Source organism: Equus przewalskii, chromosome 26 (genome assembly GCF_037783145.1).
Source record: "Equus przewalskii isolate Varuska chromosome 26, EquPr2, whole genome shotgun sequence".
NCBI classification, from domain to species: domain Eukaryota; kingdom Metazoa; phylum Chordata; class Mammalia; order Perissodactyla; family Equidae; genus Equus; species Equus przewalskii.
The window spans coordinates 38646715-38669027 of NC_091856.1; the positions used below are offsets into that span (position 1 = coordinate 38646715).

Below are 22313 nucleotides of genomic sequence, written 5' to 3' on the forward strand. Positions count from 1 at the left end.
ATGCTTCAGGAAACACTCACTTCGAAAGATGGGAGACACCACAGTTAGCAAATCTACTTTATCCCAACTGAGAAGTCCATTCTATCGGGGTGGCCTGGGAGCAGGATGAACTTGCCCACTAGCCCTCCCAGCCCCTGCAGGGTCGGGGGAGGATCCCTGAGTCCAACGTGTAAACACCACAGCCGGCCAGGAGCCAGAACAACCATGAGATCACAGATGCCCCCCCCAGAGACCCTCGGGTCAGGGCACATCAACAGGCTCAGATGCCAAGGCCGAGCTGCATCCTGGCTGGCCTCTCAGCTTGTCTCTGAACACAGTGTGGGCACTGAGGACCCACGGCAGCCACAGAAGGCAACCAGAGGCCCTGGGACCCCCAAGAAGCTCTTGCATGGGCCGACAGGAGGACGTTCAGTTTTCAGGAATGTTTAAGTCATGATTCGAGTTTCCTCAGGAAGAAGGAAGGAGCCGCCCCCAAGGACGCTACCACCTGAATCACAGCAAGGATTTCTTCAGACTCGCTCCTGATGGTGTCCTGATGAGAGCCACAGACGAGGAGTCCAGAGCCAGTGGAGGACCACCTGGCGCCCAGCAGCTGCCCCAAGCATCTCACGAGGCCCCAGACACCCCGGCCCCGTCACACACCGGGCTCCATCAGCAGCCAGGCCTGGAGCACGTCCAGCCAGCTGGGTGGACACCACATGGCCAAGGTCAAAGGAGGCTGGATCTACCCAGGGGCCTCCATGACAGGACGCATCAGACCCCCGGGCAGCGCCCACTTGGGAGCCATCCCGCCCTAGGCAGGGGCCCAGATGGGCAGGGGGTGAGCCTCGGTGTTGAACACGTAGGTGTCCAGGCTGAGCAGGTCCGGGTCGTCGGAGAAGAGCAGATACAGGTACTTGAGTGTCTCCCCCAAGAAGAAGCTCTCCATCTTGTCCCTGGGCTGGGGGTTGCGGGGGTCCTGGACGTTGCTGATGGAAGAGAAGCCGCCCGAGGGGACCTGCACGAGAGCCAAGGCGGCGGCCCAGTCACGGCTGCGGGCACAGCCCGCCCCCCACTCCCAGGCTCAGCCCTCGGGAGGGCACCAGCCAGAGACACAACCCCCCCCACCTCACTGCAGCACGCACGGCCTCAGGGCAGGTCTGCGGTGGAGGACACCAAGGTCCACAGGGGACCTGACCTGTTGCCCTAGAGGTCAGCTGCGCTTCCCCCAGAGACTCCTGGGAGATGACGGCTGTCCTCAAGTGACCAGATGGAAAGCGCCACACCTAGAACCCGGGAGAGCCCTTGCGAAGTCTCCGAGGTCACCCCACGGGTCCAGAACCCACTGCCTCACACCCCAGAGGGCAAAGGTCAACCCTGGCTCTGCCAGGGTGGGTGGTGGGCCCTGGGCACGGCATGACCTTCTCTGGGCCGTGGCCCTGACTAAAACGGGCAGCCGGGCCTGAGACAGTGGGGGCAGCGTTCTGGTCGTGGCACCCTTCCTGGGGAGCAGTGGTCCCAAAGTCGATGCCCCGGTGGAAAGGGCTGCCCATGCCACAGAGGATCCAGGAGGGACATGCTCTGTGCGCATCGGGCCACTGTAGGGACCCTCCCCACACAGGCTGGTGCCTCGAGACAGGACCAAGGGACACCCAAGGGCTCGAGACCCTGGGCGGGGCAACCTCAAGGCCACAGCAAGCATGCCCCTCCCTGATCCCTAGAGGAACTGCCCGGCCAGTGACCAGCGGGGAGCTGGGGACACCGATGGGGTGGCGAGCGAGGCTCACCCGCGTGTACGTGTTGAAGCTCTGCAGGATCTCCCAGCCCCAGTCCTGGTACTTGCGGTCCCCCGTGAAGCGGTACAGGTAGAACAGACTCTCCACCGTCTCGGGCCGCAACAGGTTGTGCCTGTCGGCCGGCTGGGGAGGAGACAGGCGCAGGTGAGCCCCCGTGGTGTCCCCACCCGGGGCTGAGCCCGGCCGCGGCTCACCTTGACCTGCACGTCCTTTTGGGTCGTCTGGGGGTACAGGTTGAAGTGCACGATTTCGGGGCTCAGGCCTGTCTCCATCTGACGGTTCATCTGGTAGCAGGTGTCCATCAGGGCCTGGGCCAGCTCCATGTGCTCGGCAGGCAGGCCGTGGTGGGCGCCCAGAGCCAGTGTGCCTGGCAGGAAGCACACCAGGTGGTCCTGAAATCAGAGGGTCTCCTCAGCACCGCTGAGCCTGAGGCTGCACGGGGCTCAACGCCGGAGCCACCAGGCCTGAGTGGTGTTCTCGACGTCCTCAACGGCAGGAGCACCACTGGTGACTGAACTACAGGCCAAGCGCTGGGGGTCAGCGTGGGCAGGGGAGAGGCCGGTGCAGGGACACCCGCCTCCCGGGGAGCAAATGCTGACCCAGGCCGTCCCCACTCCTCCACCCTCCTCCATAAACACCAAGGGACCAGGGGCTGCAGGAGGGCTGGGGGTGGGGTCCTGGGGGAGGGCCCCTGGCACGTCACAGACCTCAGATCCTCCAGCCACCATGGGCTAGGCAGGTCACGCAGCCAGCGTCTACCTGTCCCAGCTCACATCCACGGCCAGAATTGCACTGTTCTCTCCCACGTCCAGACTCATGAAGCCATCAGGCGTCAAGGACAAACGGGTGTGTCTCGAAGCTCCCCCCCAGGCCCTGCTTGGACCACACACATGCTCACCATCTTGGCACTGAAGCGGCCGTGGGTGAGTTCCCCCACAAAGGTGAGCTTCCTGGGTTCAGATTTGTGCAGCAGGTGCCTTTTGATGCCCTCGATGCCTGCAATGTAGTCTTCCAGTAACCTGTGGAGACCAGCAGGTCTGGTCTGCCCAGGCCAGGCGGGTGCACAGCCCCTAGTTACCCGGGAACAGGCGCATAACCATGAGCTGCCATCCGCACGCTAGGGGCCCGAGGCCCGGCCCTGCCTGGGCAACAGCACGGAGCCTGGGGGTGGAGGTCTGGGGCAGGGCAGCCCTTCTGCCCTTGAGAGGGCCTGTTCCTCTCAACCAGCCGAGACCAGCCTCTGCAGAGCTCCAGGCTGTGCTGAGAAGGAATACATTCCCCCATGGAGGGTCCAAGACCGGGCTTGGCACGGCCGCTGGTTCCCACCCAGAAGCCCAGGACAAGCAGAGCCTCAGGGGGCCCGCCCAAGGCAGCAGAACAGGCCTCACTGCGTCTCCTTCTTGCCGCCCTGGATCCACTGTTTCAGCAGGTACTCGTAGTAGCTGTCGGCCCTGGCGCCCAAGGTGAACACTCCCGTGTGGGTGAAGAGGCCAGTGTGTGTGTTGATGAACATGGGTACCAGCCCGTCCTTCTTCCCGGACAGGGAGTGAACGTGCCTCGTCACCTCCTCTGCGGCCTCCTGGGGCAGACATGGGGAGAGTGCAGGTGAGCGAGGGCGCAGAGCTCTGGGCCAGCTGCAGAGCAGGGCTGCCTGAGGCCTGCCCTCCTCATGACGGGTGGCTTCCCGGTGGAGGAGTGAGCAGGCCGGTCCTGGCCCACGGCATCCCTCAGGCACTGCCCTTGGCAGGGGTTTCTGAAGAATGGCCCACACCACACAGCAACCAGGTCCATCTGCTCAGACACGGCCACCTCGATGGGCCGGCTGGCGCCACTGGCCCTGAGAGGGCTGAACTCGCTCTCCCGACAGTTCCCAAGCCTCATTAAAGGAGTACCGTGTCTCAAACAACAGCCACTGTTCTCAGGACCACCGGCCAAGGCACGGCCACCTGCTCCCCCTTCCTGGAGGGAAGGCCGGCACGTCTGCTTCCGAGCCCGGGTTGCTGCTAAAGACGTCAACCACCCTGACTCCTCGTCCACCTGGGGAACTCCTACTGGTCCTTCAAGACCCAACCCACCTCAGCTCCTCCGAGCCACCTGTCCGGCCCGGGCAGCACCGCGCATCTGTGCTCCCAGGGCTCTGTGCACATTTTCCCACAGTGCTCAGGACCCTGCACCCGCGAGATTTCCTGTCTCTACCCTACACGTCCACCACCACTGAGGGCTCCTCTGAGGTTGGCTGCTTCGTTCCACTTTGCCTCCAGCTACTGCAGAGACCCGGAACATGTGGGTGCCTGGGGACGTCTCAGGAGGAAGTAGCGAAAACGCCGAGTTTTTGCATTACAACTCAACAACAGAAAGAAGGCTTCTCCAGTCAATAAACAGACCTGAACACACATTTCCACACAGAGGTAAACAGACGGCCAACTGGCACATGGAAAGCTGCTGCACGGTTCACCATTATTTAATCAAAGCCCAAATCAGACGCCATTCCACACCCACTAGGATGGCTATGGTGGAAAGGACAGAAATAACAAGTGCGCCAAACTGTGGAAAAGCGGAGCCTCGGGCACTGGCAGGACCTGTGCACAGGAGCACTCTGCTTACTCTCCCCGAGTCACAACAACCCAGGCGTTCATAAGCTGCTGTCTGGATGACAACACGTGGCTCACGCACGCTATGGGGTACAGTGGCCGTAAAAACAAAATTATGACACGTCCTACAGAGTGGACGTACCTTAAAACGAATGACCCACATCATAGGATTTCATTTATACAAAAGGTTCGGAATAGAGAAATCTACAGAGACGAGGCCACTGTGTTTCCTGGGGCGGAGGCATCGGAGAACGGGAGGGACGGCTGATGGGTTCTGGCTTTCATTTCGGGTGAGGAAACAGTTCTGCAATTAGACTGATGATGTCGGCAGACGTGTGAGTACGCTGCAGTGTACACGTGGAAAGGCAAATTTCTTGATATGTGAATTCTACCTCAACGTAAAAAAAGAGGAACACAGAATGGAATGGAACGCCCATTTCAGAAGCACCCCCACGTACTTGAAGTTCATCCATGAGAACAGCGACACTTCCAAGAGGGTGCACGGTTAAGGCATGAAAACATTTCAACAATGGGGCAGCAAGTTAGAAAACAAACGTGGATCGCGCCTTCACTCCACATAGCGCATGCCCACTACATCACACACAGGGTGCTCGCAAGACAGAACGTCACTCCCAGCAGTCCACCGAGGACAGACGCCCACCCGAGCCCAGGTGCCCATTCCAGGTGCTGCTCCAGGTTCCAGCACCACGGGAGGCCAACGGCGGGATGACTGCAATGTCACCAGCACAGAACTGGCTAAAAAACACCAGCATCTCAACACATCCAACACCACGCAGCCATGAGCAAGAAGGCCTCCCGCACTGGCACAAAGGAGGCTCCAGACACACTGCCGGGGGACTCAGGGCCAAGCAGGGCACTGCACGACAAGCTGTCAGCTCTGTCAGGGCCCTAAGGACACGCACTGCACCAGGGCAGGGCTGGGGTAGAGGACTTGCTCACCCTCCAGCCAATGCCTTCCATGCCTGGGCATCTCTTATCAATGAGAAAATGGGACTCTCTAAGAAAAAGCTTTTAAGAAAAGGACAGGGTCTTGCGGCCCAGGGTCAACGTCCTCACAAACCCGCACTTCCCGCGACGAGCCACTGAGCGCTCCCACAGGAATCCCCGCTTCAGCCAGGTCCCAGCCCCTCCGTACCTGAAACTTCTTAACTCCCGTGAGACGGGAGAGCTCTCGGAACTCCAGCTGAATGCTCGTCACCTCGGCCACCGTGCTGTCCGAGGTCCAGCGCGGCGGGTGGGCAACCCCAGTGCCGATGTTCACATCAGAGTATGGAATCTTGGAGGGCGTTTGGAAGGCGGGCAGCAGCCGGTTCCCAAAATCTTCCTGAGACACAACACAGCGAGCAATCAGCGCTCCCAGTCAGAGTGGCCTTGTCTATGCTTCACGGTGCTAACCCGTCACCCATTTTCATCCAATTCAGTGGAGACACACCAGTTGGGTGGCACAAGTGAGCTGGCACACTGGGCTCCCAGCGCACTTTCCTGCAGGGTGCAGCGTGGGAGGCAGCGCTGCGTCAGCTCACGCCCACAAAGCACACTCCAATGGACTGGAGGAGAGAAAACCGGAAACGGCCACCCAGGGTCCCACCAGCGAGGGCACGCTGCTAATACCCGAGCCTCATCTCCCTGTGGGGCAGCTGCCCTCCTGGCGCAAGGACACTCACCGCTTTCTCCAGGAAGAGGTGGTCCCCAGACAGGTGGTAGGCGCTCAGAAGACCCCCAAGGATGCGGATGGTGCTCTCAAACAGGTTGACGTCAACATCCTTCTGAAACACTAACTTCTTGGACACCCACGTCCTGGCTTCTTCAAACTCTATAACATGAAACAGCAGAGTCAGGAACACATAGTCTTGCTGTTCCTATGTGACCTCCCGCTCTGGGGCTGCATGCATACTTGTGTCCATCCTTCTCCTCCAGGGTTTCACCATCATTTCCTACTGTAAGGTGTGAAGTCTGAAGTCTGCAGCTCCACAGATAAGACGGAGCCAGCATGTAGGTGGGGAAAACCCATGCAGTGTAAGCACGAAAGGTCAACGACCAAAGGCTACCATACAAAGGATCACATGAGAAATTCAGTGGTAGTCTTGAGCCTATTCAGAAAACTTACAATGGGTGTTTAAATATCAATTCAGAGATAACTAAAGACACACAATCCCAGTGTAACCCAATCCGTGTGGGATAAGGACGATGTTGGGGAGAGATTCGGGAGGGGGCAACTACATCAGATCACGTGTCACCTCCCGGCATAGAGCCCCTCCCAACTGCGGCAGAAACATAGGCTGCAAATGCCCCTGGACGCCTGTCTGGGGTCCAAGCTCAGCTCTCAGCAGGGGGTGTCGGGGACAGCTGTCCTGAGCGTCCCCAGGGCGCCTGGACGTAAGGTGAAAAAGGAACCGCCTTCACCCAGCAGATGCACTCGATGGTCAGTGTAGTGTAAACAGCACTGTAGGTCCTCGTGGCTGCGGCTCTCTGCCCCGCACAAGCATCACACACCGAGAACTCGGCCCACGCGACGCAACGAGAAGATACCTTTTTTCAGGTTCAAAATCCACATGGTGTCCAGGGCGTCGATCAGAGTGAGGCCGAGGCCAAACCACTCGCTGAAGGACCTGGACACAGGTTTCAGCTCGTCGTGGCCCCAGGCAAACTTGCGGTATCCGGTCCAGGCATGGCGGAAGGCCTCTATCACGGCCTTCTGGCGCCCGTTCGGGGAGCCTGGAAGGAGGGAAGCAGGTCAGGAAGACTAGCCCCGGTCAGGGCGCAAACAGAGACCCTCTGTGGCCCCTGTGAGTGACCCTGACATGGGGGACACCATCCAGGGCCACGGGCAGCAGTGGACAGCAGGGAAGGTTGGGGCTCAGAGCCGAAGGTCTGACCCTCACAGCTGGACACAGCCACCAAGCCAGCGAGGCCTCCGGGGCCCGCACACGACAGCTTGGACTCTCGAATGCCTGGCCAGGTCCTGTCAACCTCCACCAGGGGCCAGGCAGGTACTACCCTCTGGGGCCACAGGGAGCACTCTGCAGGAAAAGGCATTTGAGGCAGCAGACCAGTGTGGTGGATCCCGTGGCAACGTGTGCATTCCACTCCAGGTTTGGGAATGTCAAACATGACAGGGGCTGGGGACTCAGACAAGAACACCTAACCTCACAGGTACCCACGTTCTGCCACTTCAGCTCCAGGCATTTTCAAGGAAATACCGTGGAGCAGATGCACCCAAGGCCCCTCTCTGGCCTTTCCAGAGCCCCCTCAGGACGACGAGGGGAGGCATCTTCTCTCCATGCATGGGAGGACCACATACAACACACAGGGTTCCCACGTGGATGGTTCCCTGTGTGTCCACGGCCTCACACCACACGTCCTCTGAGTGTGGCGTGAAGCCTATTCGTGTTGACAGCCACGGCTGTGCCGTCCGTTCCGAATGGCACACAATCACTCTGTATCCCCCATGACCGGCTACAAGTCCTGGCCCTGGGCTCCCTCATCCTTCCATCAGAGGCACCAGCAGGACGATGGAGAGTCATGGGCCTGGGACCCAGATTCAGCTGGCCTGGCACAAGACCCCACACATGAGGCAGATGGCCTGGGCAGGTACTGACCTAACCCCGGTTCTCGTCTGTGGAATGGGGATCCAAGAGACTAATTACCTCAAAGGGCGTCGTCAGAATGAGGCAGACAGGCTGCACACAGTTTACGAAGCGCCAGTGCCCAGCAGGCCCTCAAGGACCAGAGCCAGAACACAGGGACCCACAGAGCTGCCCAACCCAGCAGGCCTGGGTGGAGACGCCAGGGAGCAGCTATCTGCACATCCTCAGGCCCCTGGTGGCCCAGACACTGCAGGGAGATGAGCCCCGAATACGCGCTCCTCCTGGGGCTGAGGCATGGGACCACGGGCCATCAAGGAGCCACAGGTGGGCGCCAGAGCTCTAAAGAGCGTGTGACCCCAAGGACCTGGGCCCACCTGGGTGAGGAGGGATGACCAGCACGTGAAGGGACAGCAGTGCTCCACCACATACCCTGGACGCCCATCTGCCTGTCCACATGCCCTTTCCCTCAGAAGGCCCAGATGAGGCTGGGAGGGCACAGGTGGGGCCTTACCTGGTTGATTCTGAATCCTGGTGGCCTGCAAGGCAGGCCCGGTGGGGGCGTCTGCCTTTCTGGAGGGGGCTTCGGTGCCCTGCTCAGGCTCAATCACTGCTCCCCTCCAGCTGCAGGGAGGGAAGGAAGAGCAGTCAGCCAGCGCAGGGCACAGATGCAAACGCCCCGGGGTCACCGCCCCACTGTGCTCAGCCCCACCTTCCACGCGGGAGGACTTTAAGAAGGCAGGGCCCTGCCCTCACGATGGGGCGCACAGTGTCTGCTTCGCAAGGAGAATATCCTGCAGACGTTATGCTGGTTTTTTATCTTTGTTTTTCAGAAAAGGAAACACCAAATGGACCAGCCGCAGCGTTTCCGCACGTTCAGACCCATCTCTGGTGCTCCTTGTACCTGACGATCGTTCTCTGGGCGTTTTCTTTCTGGCGAGCGCCACCTTCAGCCTCTTCCCTCCTCTGCGTGTCACCCTGCCTCATGTCCTTCGAGCCTTTATCGGGGGCTCTAATCTGCAGGTTGGGTGGTCCCCGTCGGAAATGCCGTGGAGGCTTCTAGACAAAAGTGAGAGTCACTTGTGAAAGTAACTGCGAGCCTAGGAGCCGCTGTTCCTTTTCCCTCTGGGACACTCTCCCAGTCAAACCCAACCCCACGGGCGCGGTGGACGGGCCGAGGAGCACAGCCCCAAAGGAAACTGTTTTCATTTGTCATCACGAATGCAGACTCGGGAGGCAGGTCCTTCTGCACGCTCTCCTGGCCCTGACCACCCTGCTGGAGACTCTGCCGACGGGTCAGCGCAGCCCTCGACAGCGGGTTCAGCCCCTGGCCCGGCATATTTCCAGGCTGTCACAGACCCTAGGGGTAGCAAGAAAGGCTTAGAACCACATCCTCAAAGAACACTGTTGCCCTGGCACTGCCCCGCTTCATCCTCAGAACAAAGCGGAGGCAGAGGGTGCCGGGGCCAGGGACAGAGCGCAGGGCTCAGGCGCTGTGTTGAGTGCAGCACTCTCCCGGACGGGGTGGCACCCTCAACAGTGGGTGTGACGACGGCTCCTCCCGAGGACGAGGACGGGAAGGAGGACGACTTGCTTTTCAGCGTCCCCATAATCCGGGAAGACGTTCTCCTTGTAAAGATGCAACCGACTCAGAGCTGGGCCCCTTGGCAGAGAGAGTGGGGTGTGGCCCTGCCACAGCACCATGGCTGAGACAGGTCTCAGGAACAGTCCTGGGGTCCTCACGAGAGAGGCCCCAGGGCCTGCAGAAGGGCAGCCTTCCCCGAAGCCTTGCAGCAGAGACGGACACTTTCACCCCTTACCATCCAGACCCTGCTGGACACCAGAGACTGGACTACAGACATTTCGCGCAGTGGAAATGTGCCTTTTGCTGGGGAAACATGCCACGTTCTGCTTTCACACACTTCAGAGTCCATATGCAAAAGAGAGGCCCAAAGAAGCGAGAGAAACGCTTGTCCCTTCCAAAGGGGAGGAAATTCTCCTTTCTACACACAGAGTGAGAGTGAGACAGTGTGGAGAGTGGGCTCCTCTCTCTCCCCAGGGCAGCCCTGCAGGGTGGAGCCAGCCCCTGGCCCAGGATCCTCTCCCCGGTGCCGCCTCAGCCCACATCGATCCCCTGACTAGCGACCAAGAGTGTCCCCAGGTCAGAGGGCACTGGGTTCTCAAAGGCATGCTCTGGGAGGGGATGGTTCTTGCTTCTCTGGCTGCCTCCTGACTGCCCTCTCGTCTCCACGGCCTGTCTTCTCCTCCCCAGCCCAGATGGTAAGGGTGGGGGTGCCTCCAGATCATGCCCGGCCCTTCCTCCTCCCTTTCTAGACAACACACACCCCTTACTGTGGACTCTCAAACCTCTCCCGTGCCCAGACTCTGATCCTGACCTCGTGGCACGTGCACTTCTCCTTGGGGCCCCAGGAACCTGGAACTGGGCAGGTCCAGAAGGGAGCACCTGCATGTCCCCAGCCAGGAACTACTTGGCTTCTGCTGGCCCCTCCCTCCCCTTGAAGCAGGCCCAGTCCTGCCCAGCCTTTCTCCAGCCGCACACTCTCCCCACGGTGCAGGCAGCTCAGCTCTCCTGCCTCCTGCCTCCACTCCTGATGCTCCACACCACGTCTCCACCCAGCGGCCAGAGAATCTTCACGGTGAAAATCTCAGACATCCCACCTCAGAGCCTTCCCGTGTCTGTGCCCCTGAAGCCTCTAGTGCTGCTCACGCCCCCACGAGGACCCACAGGGCCCTCTGCACTGAGCCCAGCCCCCTCCCCTGTCTGTGCCCCTGAAGCCACTAGTGCTGCTCACGCCCCACGAGGACCCACGGGGCCCTCAGCACTGAGCCCAGCCCCCTCCCGTGTCTGAGCCCCTGAAGCCTCTAGTGCTGCTCATGCCCCACGAGGACCCGCAGGGCCCTCTGCACTGAGCCCAGCCCCATCCCGTGTCTGTGCCCCTGAAGCCTCTAGTGCTGCTCATGCCCCACGAGGACCCGGGGCAGGGCCCTCTGCACTGAGCCCAGCCCCATCCCGTGTCTGTGCCCCTGAAGCCTCTAGTGCTGCCCACGCCCTGCGAGGACCCGCAGGGCTCTCTGCACTGAGCCCAGCCCTCTCCCGTGTCTGTGCCCCTGAAGCCTCTAGTGCTGCTCATGCCCCGTGAGGACCCGCAGGGCCCTCTGCACTGAGCCCAGCCCCCTCCCGTGTCTGTGCCCCTGAAGCCTCTAGTGCTCCTCACGCCCCGCGAGGACCCATGGGGCCCTCTGCACTGAGCCCAGCCCCCTCCCGTGTCTGTGCCCCTGAAGCCTCTAGTGCTCCTCACGCCCCGCGAGGACCCATGGGGCCCTCTGCACTGAGCCCAGCCCCCTCCCCTGTCTGTGCCCCTGAAGCCTCTAGTGCTGCTCATGCCCCACAAGGACCCACAGGGCCCTCTGCACTGAGCCCAGGCCCTCTGCACTGAGCCCAGCCCCCTCCCGTGTCTGTGCCCCTGAAGCCTCTAGTGCTGCTCACGCCCCACGAGGACCCACAGGGCCCTCTGCACTGAGCCCAGCCCCTGGCTCCGCCCAGGCCCTCCTGCCCAGGCCAGTTTCATTGCCCTCCAGCCACGCTCTCCCGACTCTACGCAGCGCCAGCGGCTCCTCAGCCTTTGGACTGCGATTCAGTGTCCCCTGGTCGGAGAGCGCTCCCTCACCGGCACCCGCTCCAGCCCTGTCTCCCGGGTGGCTGCTCTCTTCCCTGTGGGAGGCGCACCCCGGGCCACCTGCCTGCTTCTGTTTGTTGCTGTGTCTCGCCTTCCCTCCCGCCAGCCTGCAGCTCTGAGGGAAGGGACAGGTCTGTTTGTTCATCACCTGACACAGCATCCGGCACACAGCAGGTGCTCCAAGAAGAACAAAGGAGAGAACAGCCCTCCTGCCTTCCCCAAGCCTCGTCCAGCCCCCCAGGATAACGAGTGTGAAGTGAAAACATCAAACAAACGCTAAGACAAAGAATTCATCCCAATCTGGTGGAAACATCACGTGTTTTCAAGTGCTTCTGGAACTGACCCCGGTTGCAACTCCACGTTCGCTTTATCGAAAGTACCTGAGGTAAGACCCCCGGGAAGTGTTCTGCCTTAGCATCTGCCTTCTGAGGAGCTGGCAAGACGGGTGGCTTTGCTGGTCTCATCTTGTGCTCTTCTGCGGACCTGCCAGCTGGGGCTAAACAAGAGAATGTCATGTATCTCACATAGGCCACAGGCCTAGAGGAGACTCAAAGTGGGCGGAGAACACGCGCAGACGGGTGTTATTCCCTACGGGGGAGAGCAGGCGCCCTCAGCACGCTCACTTAACTGTGCAAGAATGGCCAAAGACAAAGGAAACCAGGAACAAAACGAAAAGACAACCCACCAACTGGGAGCACGTATTTGCAAATCATGTATCCGAAAAGGGGTTAATTTCCAAAATATATAAAGAACTCACACAACTCAACAACAAAAAGACAAACAACCCGATGGAAAAACGGACACAGGATATGAACGGACATTTTTCCAAGAAGACAGACAGATGGCCAACAGGCACATGAAAAGATGTTCAATGTCACTAATCATTAGGGAAATGCAAATCAAAACGAGAGTGAGATATCACCTCACACCTGTCAGAACGGCTATAATTAACAAGACAAAAAATAACAAATGTCGCAGAGGACGTGGAGAAAAGGGAACCCTCATACACTGCTGGTGGAAATGCAAATTGGTGCAGCCACAATGGAAAACAGTGAGAAGATTCCTCAAAAACACAAAAATAGAAATACCGTACGATCCAGCTGACCCACAACTGTGTTTCTATCCGAAGAACATGAAACCAACAATACGATGAGACTATGCACCCCTTTGTTCACTGCAGCATGAGTCACAATAGCCAAGACATGGAAGCAACCCAAGTGCACTTCTACAGGTAACTGGATGAAGATGCGATGTCTACATATAGAGGATGGAAGACTAATCAGCCGCAACAAAAACCAAAATCGCCCCATTTGCAACAATATGGATGGACCTTGAGGGTATTATGGTAAGCGATATAAGCCAGATAGAGAAAGACAAACACCGTATGATTTCACTCACAAGTGAACATAAACTAACACACGGACAAAGCACACAGTGGTGACCAGAGGGGAAGGGGGAGGGGCAAAGGGGCACATTTATATGGTGACATAAAAATTAGACTATTGGCGGTGAGCACAATGCAGGCTATACAGAAACTGATATATAATAACGTACACCTGAAATTACACAGCGTTATAAACCAATAGGACCTCAGTTAAAAAAAAAAAAAAAAGGAATGGCCAAAGAATCAAAGCTTTTAAAAACACTTGGCAGTTTTGTCCTTATCCCCAAGCCATAACCCAAAATACCTGGCCTTAATCTTCCACTCCAGGAGGCACAATTGGTGGCAAACAGGCCGTTTACTTGAGCGACCTGGGGCAGCTCTTAAGCTTTCCTCCTAAAAGAAGCAATCTTAGAGAAATTCAGGATTCTCTACATCCGCAGCAGAACTCAGCCCGGTCCTTTCCAAACCCGCGTTAACATGCGTTATGAAATTCGCCCAATGCATTTAGGCTGAGCATTCAACGTCAGGACTGAATTTCTCTGCGAGACGCAGAGGAGGGAGGTACCAGGACTGACGCCAGACACTCAGGAGCAGTCACACGTCAGTGAACATCCCCGTCCTAGCAAGGCGGGTGAAACACTGAGCTTCCTTCTATCTGAGTTTCTGCCGAGTCGTTGACATTCGTGCCTCCTGGAGCGGGTGAAGGCAGACTGCAAGACCGCTTCTGCCTGTCCACCCTCCACGACCCACACCTGTCATTTTAAGGCACACGAGTAGCTGATACCTGTCCACTGGTCAGCCACGCTGATGTAGGACAGGAGCCCACAGAGCAGCAGAAACGCGAGGAGGAAGAGGATCACGTTCCGCTGTAATCTCGACAGCTGCTTCCATTTCTAAGGGAAGGACAGAGAAGGACACTTTTTACCGAAAATAATGCAACTGGAACTTTCTCCAAAGGCCAGAAACTCAGCGAGGATGACGAGTAATTCAGAAGGTCAGGGGCGAGTTCTCTTGTTTCTGAACCTTGCTCCCTCTCAGCAGGGACCACGGGCTGGGACGACACACGTAAGATGAAATAACAGACGTGGAAGCCACCTCTGTCGTGTTGCGCGGGCGGCGGAGGACGAGTCCCACAGCTCGCGTTCTGGCTTACACCCGGCCGGGTCTTGCACCTGCCCAGATGCGGTGTGTGGACGCCCTGCGGCCCAAGACCACCAGGGACCGCACGCGGTTAAACAGGTGGTGCTTGTTCCTCTTCGTGCTGAGGGAGACCCTACAGCGGGGACCTCAGGCTCCGCTCCACGCGGAGACCAGTGGGCGGCCTCCCTCGGCCCCTCCCCGACCTCCCCGCGGGGCTCGGCCCCGACGGACGGCTGCGGCGGCCGGCCTCCGAGCCCCGACCCGGGACGACCGCTCGCGCTTCTGCACGACGGACGGCGGCGCGACGGACGGGGCCCGGCCCGACCCTCACCCTCCAGCAGGAGCGCCGCCGCCGGCTCTTGCTGCCGTCGTAGCCCTGCCCCGGGCTCAGCGTCACCGAGATGAAGTCCCGAGGCGGCGCCGGCGGCGGCGGCGGATACATGACAGCGGCGGAGGCAGCCCGGGGGACCCCGCCTACTGGCGGCGTCAGGAGGCCGGGCTCTGAGAGGAGCCGAGGACTCCGCCGCTCCTACACCCGCGGGCAGCCATCGCAGTGCGGTCCACACCCCGCCCATTGGGCTGCGCCGCCAACGCGCTTGTGCCGCGCCCTCCTAACCCCACTGCGCCTGCGCACGCCCTCCCTTCGACCTGCCTGTGTGTATACGTCCTACGGCTCCTGCGACGGCGCGCTCTCGCGTCTGCGCGATGACCTCACACCCCACGGCGCAGGCGTCTGCTGGCGCCTGCGCGTATCTCTCCTGAGTCCTGCGGCTCCCTGCGCTTCGAGAGACGTGGCCTCGGATCGCCGCGGGCTCCCGGGCCTCGATGGTGGCCCCGCTGCGCCCCGGGGGCTGTGGCGGTGAGCACCGGCCGGCCCCGCCGCCATGCCCGCCGGGCCCCTGCGCCCCCGCTGCGGGACCCGCGCGCCGACTGGGCTCAGCGAGCCGGCAGAGCCCGGCGCGGGCGGCCCGCGGGACTCGCCCTGTCGCCCCTGAGGGGCCCGAGCCGGCGGCTCTCGGGGCCGCGTCCCGCCCCCGCGTCTTCGAGGTGCACGAGGCTCTGCGGTGTTTGCGATCCGCACGCGCGCGGAGCGCCCCCGGCCCTGCGCTCGAGGTCTGCCCGGCTCCGCCTGCCCGGAGCTTGCCCTGCCGGACCCCAAACTCGGCCCTCCCGGGGGCTCTCCAGGCCAGAATGCCCGCTGCCCTTTGGGGGACACGCTGCCTCCGGCCGTCCCGGCTGCAGCCTTTCTGGGTGTCCGGAGGGCTCCCCCGCGTGTGCGCCCCCTGCTCAGCCCCTCGCTTGTCCGAACCTGCTCCAGGAAGCTCGTCCACTCTCCTGCCCCCTGCTCTCCTAGGGTCGTCTCTGAGGTCTCTGCTGGTAGTCCCAGCGATGCCCTCAGGCGTCCCTCCCTGCACAGCCTGTCACCAGGGAAATGGTGGCATCTGGAGGATGCGCGTGCAGGAGGGCGAGTCACCAGGCTCTCAAGCTGAGAGTGCCAGAGCCACCCCTGCGGAACCGGGTCAAGGGGCAGGTTGTGGGCCCGCCCCCAGGGTGCCTGACCCACCAGGTTGTCTCAGGGCCCCTGAGACCCTGGTGAAGAGCTGGACGGGAGCACGAGGGGATCCCTGGGCAGCCCAGAGCCGGTTCGGCTCAGCATGGGCTCTTGTTCCCAAAGGGCCCCCAGTGGGCTCCAGCCCCTGGATGGAGCAGAGCTGTGAACACCTGGTGCTCTTCCCATCACACACGTGCTGGTCAAACCTGCACTCGCCAGGCCGGGGGTCAGTCACCGCACCTCCTGTTTATCGGAAATCACCTGCGCACTGTGGAAAATCAAGAGTCGGACAGTCTTTCAAAACTCAGTTTCATTCGCAGGAGTCCGGGGTCAGAGATAGGGGTGACTTAAAGCAGCACGAGGGAGTCTCTGTGGTGAGGGGACATCTGCCTCTCGAGTGCAGGGCGGCACAGGAGTCCACACCTGCGATGAGTGCTGCAGAGCAGCAGCAGCCTCCCCTGGCCCGCTGGTGTCCTGTGATCACGTAAGACGCCAACGCTGCAGGAAACTGCAAAGGGTCCCCGGGACCTGTCTGTGCTGTTTGAAACTTTATGTGAAGGTATAATTATTTGAAAATAAAACGTTTAAAGAGCGAGCTGTTACAACCATTTACCCAACTAACTCGACTTGTGTAGAAAAAAGGTGGTGCAGTTAGGGCAGTGAGGAGCTAAGGTGGGCAGAACCTGGACCCAACCTGGACCCAGGCCCCCAGCTTGGCCGACCCTCCTGTGCCCCTGGCCCTCTGCTTGCCTGTGGAGCAGCTGAGAGAAGAATCCTAAGGCATGTGGTTCGAATCTGAGGTTTGCAAAAGGCTGGCAGAGCCTGGGCGTGGCCCTGACCGGGCTGTCACGCCAGAGTCGGGATGCCTGGACGCAGCCTCTGTCTGCTCCAAACCACTGGAGTCCAGCTGCATCTGAACCCACCCCCCAGCCAGCATCCTTGCCCTGGGGAAACCAGCGGTTTTCATGCGTGGGCTGCAGTGGGGGGCCAGGGAGGTTCGGGTGACCTGGTGGAGCATCAGCCTGCATTTAATGCTGCTCCTCACATCACAGGGAGAGGTGGGAGCCACTGTGTTGTTTTCCAGAAGGGAGAGCAGGCGCTGGGGCCCAGACCGCAAAGCTAGGGGAAGAGGCCAGAGCCAGCTGGTTTCCTCCAGCCTCGGCCAGGCTGCAGGGGAGTAGCGAGGGCCGTGGCCCCAAATATGGAGGCTGTGTCCCCCCCAGAGAGCAGGGGAGGAGCGTGAGCACCAAGATCTGTTAGAAGCTCCTGGGGGGCCGGGCGAGGGATGGCACTGCCCACCTAGGTGAATTCCAATTAGTCACCCACTGCAGGAGGCCACCCGTATTGGTCCTGCTGATTCTGGAGGAAGCACATAAAATTAAGCATCTTACGCCAGCCACTGACGTGACCGAGGCTGAGGCCTTGGAGAGGGATGGAGAGAACTGAGTCTCAGGTGTGCAAGCCGAGCTTCTCTGAGAGCCAGCTCTCCCGGCGCAGACAGCCCTTATGGAGGAGTCAGACTCCTTCTGCAGTGGCTTCAGCTGGGCAGGGAGGGGGCTGGGCTGTGAGCCCCCGGCCCATCCCGGTCACTGGTTCAGCCTCGAGGGAGGGAGGGGCAGCCCCTGTAAACATGTCACCCTGTGAGGGAAGGACACTGTCCCCTCCTCTCCTCCCCTGACCCGCACGTCTGCAGAGATGCTTCTCCGTGTGGCTGGCACTCCTTCTCACCACGCGGATCTGCGTGTGGGGCAGAGGAACCGCCTTCCTGTCATTTCTCATGACATGGGTCGCCTCCCTGCCCCACTCGCTCTGGGCCTGGCTCACTGCCCACATGCCCAGCAGGACTGTGGTGGACGTGGCCCCACCTGTGGCTGAGCTGGCTGCTCGCCTCTGCTGGTCTGGCCCCTCACCCAGGCCCTGGACTGGACACCATGGGAAAGGTGGCCCCTTGTATCTTCTGGGCTCTGGCACCTGCTGGGTCCGTCTCAGTGAGGAGACCATGAAAGGACTGGGCTGAGGGGCGGGGGCTGTCCCAGCTCCCGGCAGAGGCCTCGGGCCCCTTCCTTCTCCCTCCTGTCCACAGCTGAAAGCCTGGAGCCCACTTTCCTTCCAGAAGCTCTAGGGAGTTTCCCTGACCATAACCCCTATGGGTCCTAAAAAGCCGTGTCCTTCTCAGGCCAGGGTTGCTCATACAGGTGTGTCTCTGCCAGGACCCGGTGACCTACCAGCAGCTGTTTCTCCAAAGACACTCAGTTCTCTGCTGCTGGCACTGTGGCCTTCTCCAGCCACAGCCTGCATGTGACTCCCACTGGGGCCACAAACTCCACATGGCATCTTCCTCACCACTGATGCCTCCCACACCACAGGGTCTGCCAGTTGATCATGTGGACCCCACCCAGAGCTGGCAGCCTTTGGCATCACCAGGCTCATGGGTATGTGTCCTGTCCAGCCTCTCTGTCTCCCTGAGCCTCCCCTCCTGCCCTCTGCTGTCTGCCGTAGCGACAGTGGCCTCTCCACCTCTCATCTAATGACGAGTTCCTGCTAACTTCTAAGGGTGTTTGTGAATGTCTTAATCTGGCATCTTGAGAGAGAGCTCCAGAGTCTGGAAACCTCCCTCTCCGCTGGACATTGTAGGCCCTGGTAAGGCCCGTAGCGTCCAGTACCACGGGCCGGCCCCAGTTCCCCAATGCCTGCTGGTGGGGTCCTGTGGCTCCTCGGGGTGGAGGTGGGGCCTCCTTTGCCTCCAGGCACAGACTGGGTTTGCTGGGTTCTGCTTGGCTCCCCCTAGCAAAGGCCTCATGGCCGGGAGGTGGGAGAGCTGAAGGGGTCGTGAGTTGTCTCGGGGGAGGAGGCTGAGTCTCTGCACATCTCCCAGGGGCTGGAGCTGGTGGGAGCCACATCTGCCGGCTCAGAAGGTTCAGAAGACTCAGGGTTGAAGCCTCAGGGGCCTTTCAACCCAAGCATGCAGCCCCGGGCTTCCCACCCAGACCTCTGGCCCTGGCTCGGCAGGCCAGCCTTGGCCGGTGACTGTGTCCTCAAGGTTCAGCTGTTCTGAATATCAGGGCCTGGGCTTCGTCCACCCTCCCTTCAGGGGATGAGAACTTCTGCATAAGTGACAGAGCCCTGCCTGGCCTTCACCCCTGGCCCTCAGCAGCCCGCCCCGGCCCTTGAGTGTTTTATCTTCCTGTTGAATACATCCAGTCCTGATGGCCTATTTGGTCCAAAATCTCAATCGCCTGACACATGGGGCCACTCACCAGCGCATTCCCATCCCTCCCACTAACACATATCCTGATTCACCCCCGGCAAAGCTTTGATGGCTGGATGGCCCCCCTGGGCCAGCTCCTGCCAGCTCCACCGCCCACCAGTGCCCGGGTCCCCCCACCCTGAGTCCTTGCTGCCAGCAGGGCAGTCCTGACCCAGCAGCAAACCCCATCTTACTGCCAGGCTCCTCAGACCATTCCAGAGAACAGCCGTCCCAGGTGGGGTCCCCAGAAGCAGACACTGAGATGGAGTTTGAGGTGCAGAATAGCTGTTGGGGTTCCACACTGTGAAAGGACATGAGAGGAAGCAGGATTGGGCAGAGGGAGAAGTCGGATGGTGACGCCAGCCTGCTGGAGCCTCAGTCAGGCTGAACTGACCAGACTTTTGTACCTTCACCCGGCTCAGTCACCAGGTGTCCGAGAGGGCATGACCATGTGCGAGGTGGCTCTCTGCGGGCTGACCCTGCAGGAGCTGACCGCTGGGGGCTGCCTGCTGACCACGCTGTCTGCAGCTGGACAGTAAGTCTTTCCTGGTAGGGAGTCTCCATGTCCACCACGTCCCCTCACCCCAGCATTTAGGGACTGCTCAGCCTGGGGCGGCTCCCACCTGCTGCCCTAGAGCTCCTGCAGCCTTTACAGTCCGGAGAGACTGGTGGGCAAAGAGCAGACAAAGTGCACAGTAGCCACCTAGAAAAGTCACCCGGCCCCCTCTTTCTGAACTAGGAAGATTCGAGCAAGGCTGATTCAGGGGTGAAGGAAACCAGCAGCTGGAAGAGAAAGATCCACATAAGCAAGAAGCACAGCCACCCCGGAAACAAAGAATCCGGGATTGATGGCATTAAACCCCCAGAGAGACTCAAGGAGGCATTGCGTCTATTATAGATGAATAGATTGCTGTAAAAGAGAAAGAATAAGAGAAGCTCTTGGAAACTAAAAGTATTATTGCTGAAAAAACTTCAGTAATTACTTTGGAAGACAGAGTAGTGGAAATATACCAGAACATAGAGGGAAAAAAAAAAGCAAAAAAATTAGAGGCCTCTCCCAGTGCTTCTCAGATCTTCCTGTGCAAACAAACCATCTGCAGATCTTCTTAAAATGCAGAGTCTGACTCGAGGCCGGCCCCATGGCATGGTGGTTAAGTTCAGCACACTCCACTTTGGCAGCCCAGGTTCACGGGTTCAGATCCTGGGTGTGGACCTACCCCACTTGTCAGCCATGCTGTGCAGTGACCCACGTACAAAATAGAAGAAGACTGGCACAGATGTCAGCTGAGGGCCCATCTTCCTCAAGCGAAAAAAAAAAGAGGAAGATTGGCAACAGATGTTAGCTCAGGGCAAATCTTCCTCAGGAAAAAAAAAAAAAAAGCAGAGTCTCACTCTGGGGTCTGGAGCGAGGTCTGAGGTTCTGAAGCTCCTACATCTTCCCAGGAGATGCTGCTGTACTGCTGGTCCACCAGACTGCACTTGGAATCCCAAGGGGTCACCAGGGAGTCACGTAGGAGATCTCACAGTCAAAGAATAAGGCTTTGAGAAATAAAAGAGGGAAAATGGAAGGGAGGAAATTGTGAGAGCCTAACGGAAGAAATTCTGTAGCTGAAAATATCCCAGGTCCAAGCCAGGCAGGATGGATGAACAAAGCCCACTGTGAGACACATCCTTGTGAAGTTTCAGAGTTCCAAGGACCAATGAAGGTCTCAAAAGACTTCAGAGAGGAAAAACAGGTCAGCCACAGGGAGCAACGGTCCAGTGAGCAACAGACTGCTCATTGGCTACCTGATGCCAGAAAGCAAAGCTTCAAAGTGCTGAGAGGATCACAGAACCCTTTGTCCCTGATAACAACGTTTGTCTTAAAGTCCATTTCATCTGATATTAGTGCAGCCAGCTCTCTTCTGGTTGCTGTTTGCGTGATATATTATTTTTCCAATATAACCATTAAAATCTATGTGCACCTAAAACCAGAGCCCCAAAATACATGAAGCAAAAAGTTTACCCAAATGAAGAGAGAAATAGACAATTCAAAAATAAGATTTAATATTCCACTCTCAATAATAGATGGAACAACTAGGCAGAATATCAGCGAGTTAAGAAGACTTGAACAACGCTGGCAACCAGTGTGACCTGACCAGCAGCCACAGAGCACTCCAGCTGACAACAGCAGGTCACACTTTCCTCTCAAGTGTACATGCAACATTCTCCAGCATAGACCACGTGCTAGGCCGAAAAACAAGTCTACGCAAACTTAACGTGTTGAAAGTTATGCAACGTATTTTAACCACAATGGTGTTAAACTAGAAATAAAAAGAAGAAAGGTTTTGGAAATCCATACATATTTGGGAAATTAAAACAACACATTTCTAAATGAACCAGGGGTCAAAGAAGAAATCACAAGGGAAAATAGGAAATATCTGGGGGGCCTGCCCCGTGGTGGAGTGGTTAAGTTCGTGTGCTCTGCTTCTGCGGCCCAGGGTTTTGCTGGTGCGGATCCTGGGCATGGACATGGCACTGCTCATCAGGCCATGCTGAGGTGGCATCCCACATACCACAACTAGAAGGACCCACAACTAAAAAAAAAATACACAACTATGTTCTGGGGGGCTTTGGGGAGAAAAAGGAAAAATTTAAAAAAATCTTTAAAAAATATAAAATAAAATAAAGAAAATATTTTGAACTGAATGAAAACAAATAAACAAAGTCAAAAATTATAGGATGAAGCTAAAGCAGAGCTGAGAGGGAAATGCATAACTGTAAACATTTATAGTAGAAGAGATGAAAGACCTCAAAATTTAAAACCTAAGTTCCTGCTTCAAGAAGCTAGGAAAAAATGAGCAAACTAAATACAAAACAAGCAGGAGAAAAGAATAAAGGTTAGAGAAGAAGTGAGTGAAATAAAAAGCAGAAAAATGACAGAGAAAATTAGTGAGACAGGCATTTCTTTGGGAAGATCAACAGAATTGAAAAATGTTTAGCTAGACTGATAAAGAAAAAATAAAATCAAGAATGAAAGAGGGGCCATCACTACTGACCTCACAGAAATAAAAAGATTGTAAAGGAATGTTATGAACAACTTTATGTCAATAAACCAGTTTAGATGAAATGGACAAATTCCTAAAAAGATACAAATTACCAAAACTGATGCAAGAGGAAATAGAAAATGTGAATAACCTATAAAGAAATTGGATTAGTAATTTAAAAACCTCCGTTCCTCCCCAAAAAAAGCCCAAGCCCAGGTGGTCATACTGTTGAATTCTACCAAAGAATTAACACCACTCCTTCACAAGCTCTTCCAGAAACAAAATAGGAGGAAAC

General features: G+C 58.1%; 1 protein-coding gene across 1 annotated transcript; it reads right to left on the reverse strand.

Moving 5' to 3' along the window:
- Positions 1-43: 43 nt before the first annotated feature.
- On the reverse strand, positions 44-14742 carry LOC139079680 (endoplasmic reticulum mannosyl-oligosaccharide 1,2-alpha-mannosidase-like). The gene is given in 14 exon segments (XM_070596016.1): positions 44-997; positions 1767-1898; positions 1970-2167; positions 2674-2794; positions 3164-3354; positions 5523-5711; positions 6052-6200; positions 6917-7102; positions 8486-8595; positions 8876-9030; positions 12050-12165; positions 13838-13946; positions 14525-14689; positions 14692-14742. Coding segments are annotated over 14 exon segments (2076 nt in total). The 3' UTR covers positions 44-793.
- Between the last annotated feature and the right edge of the window lie 7571 nt (positions 14743-22313).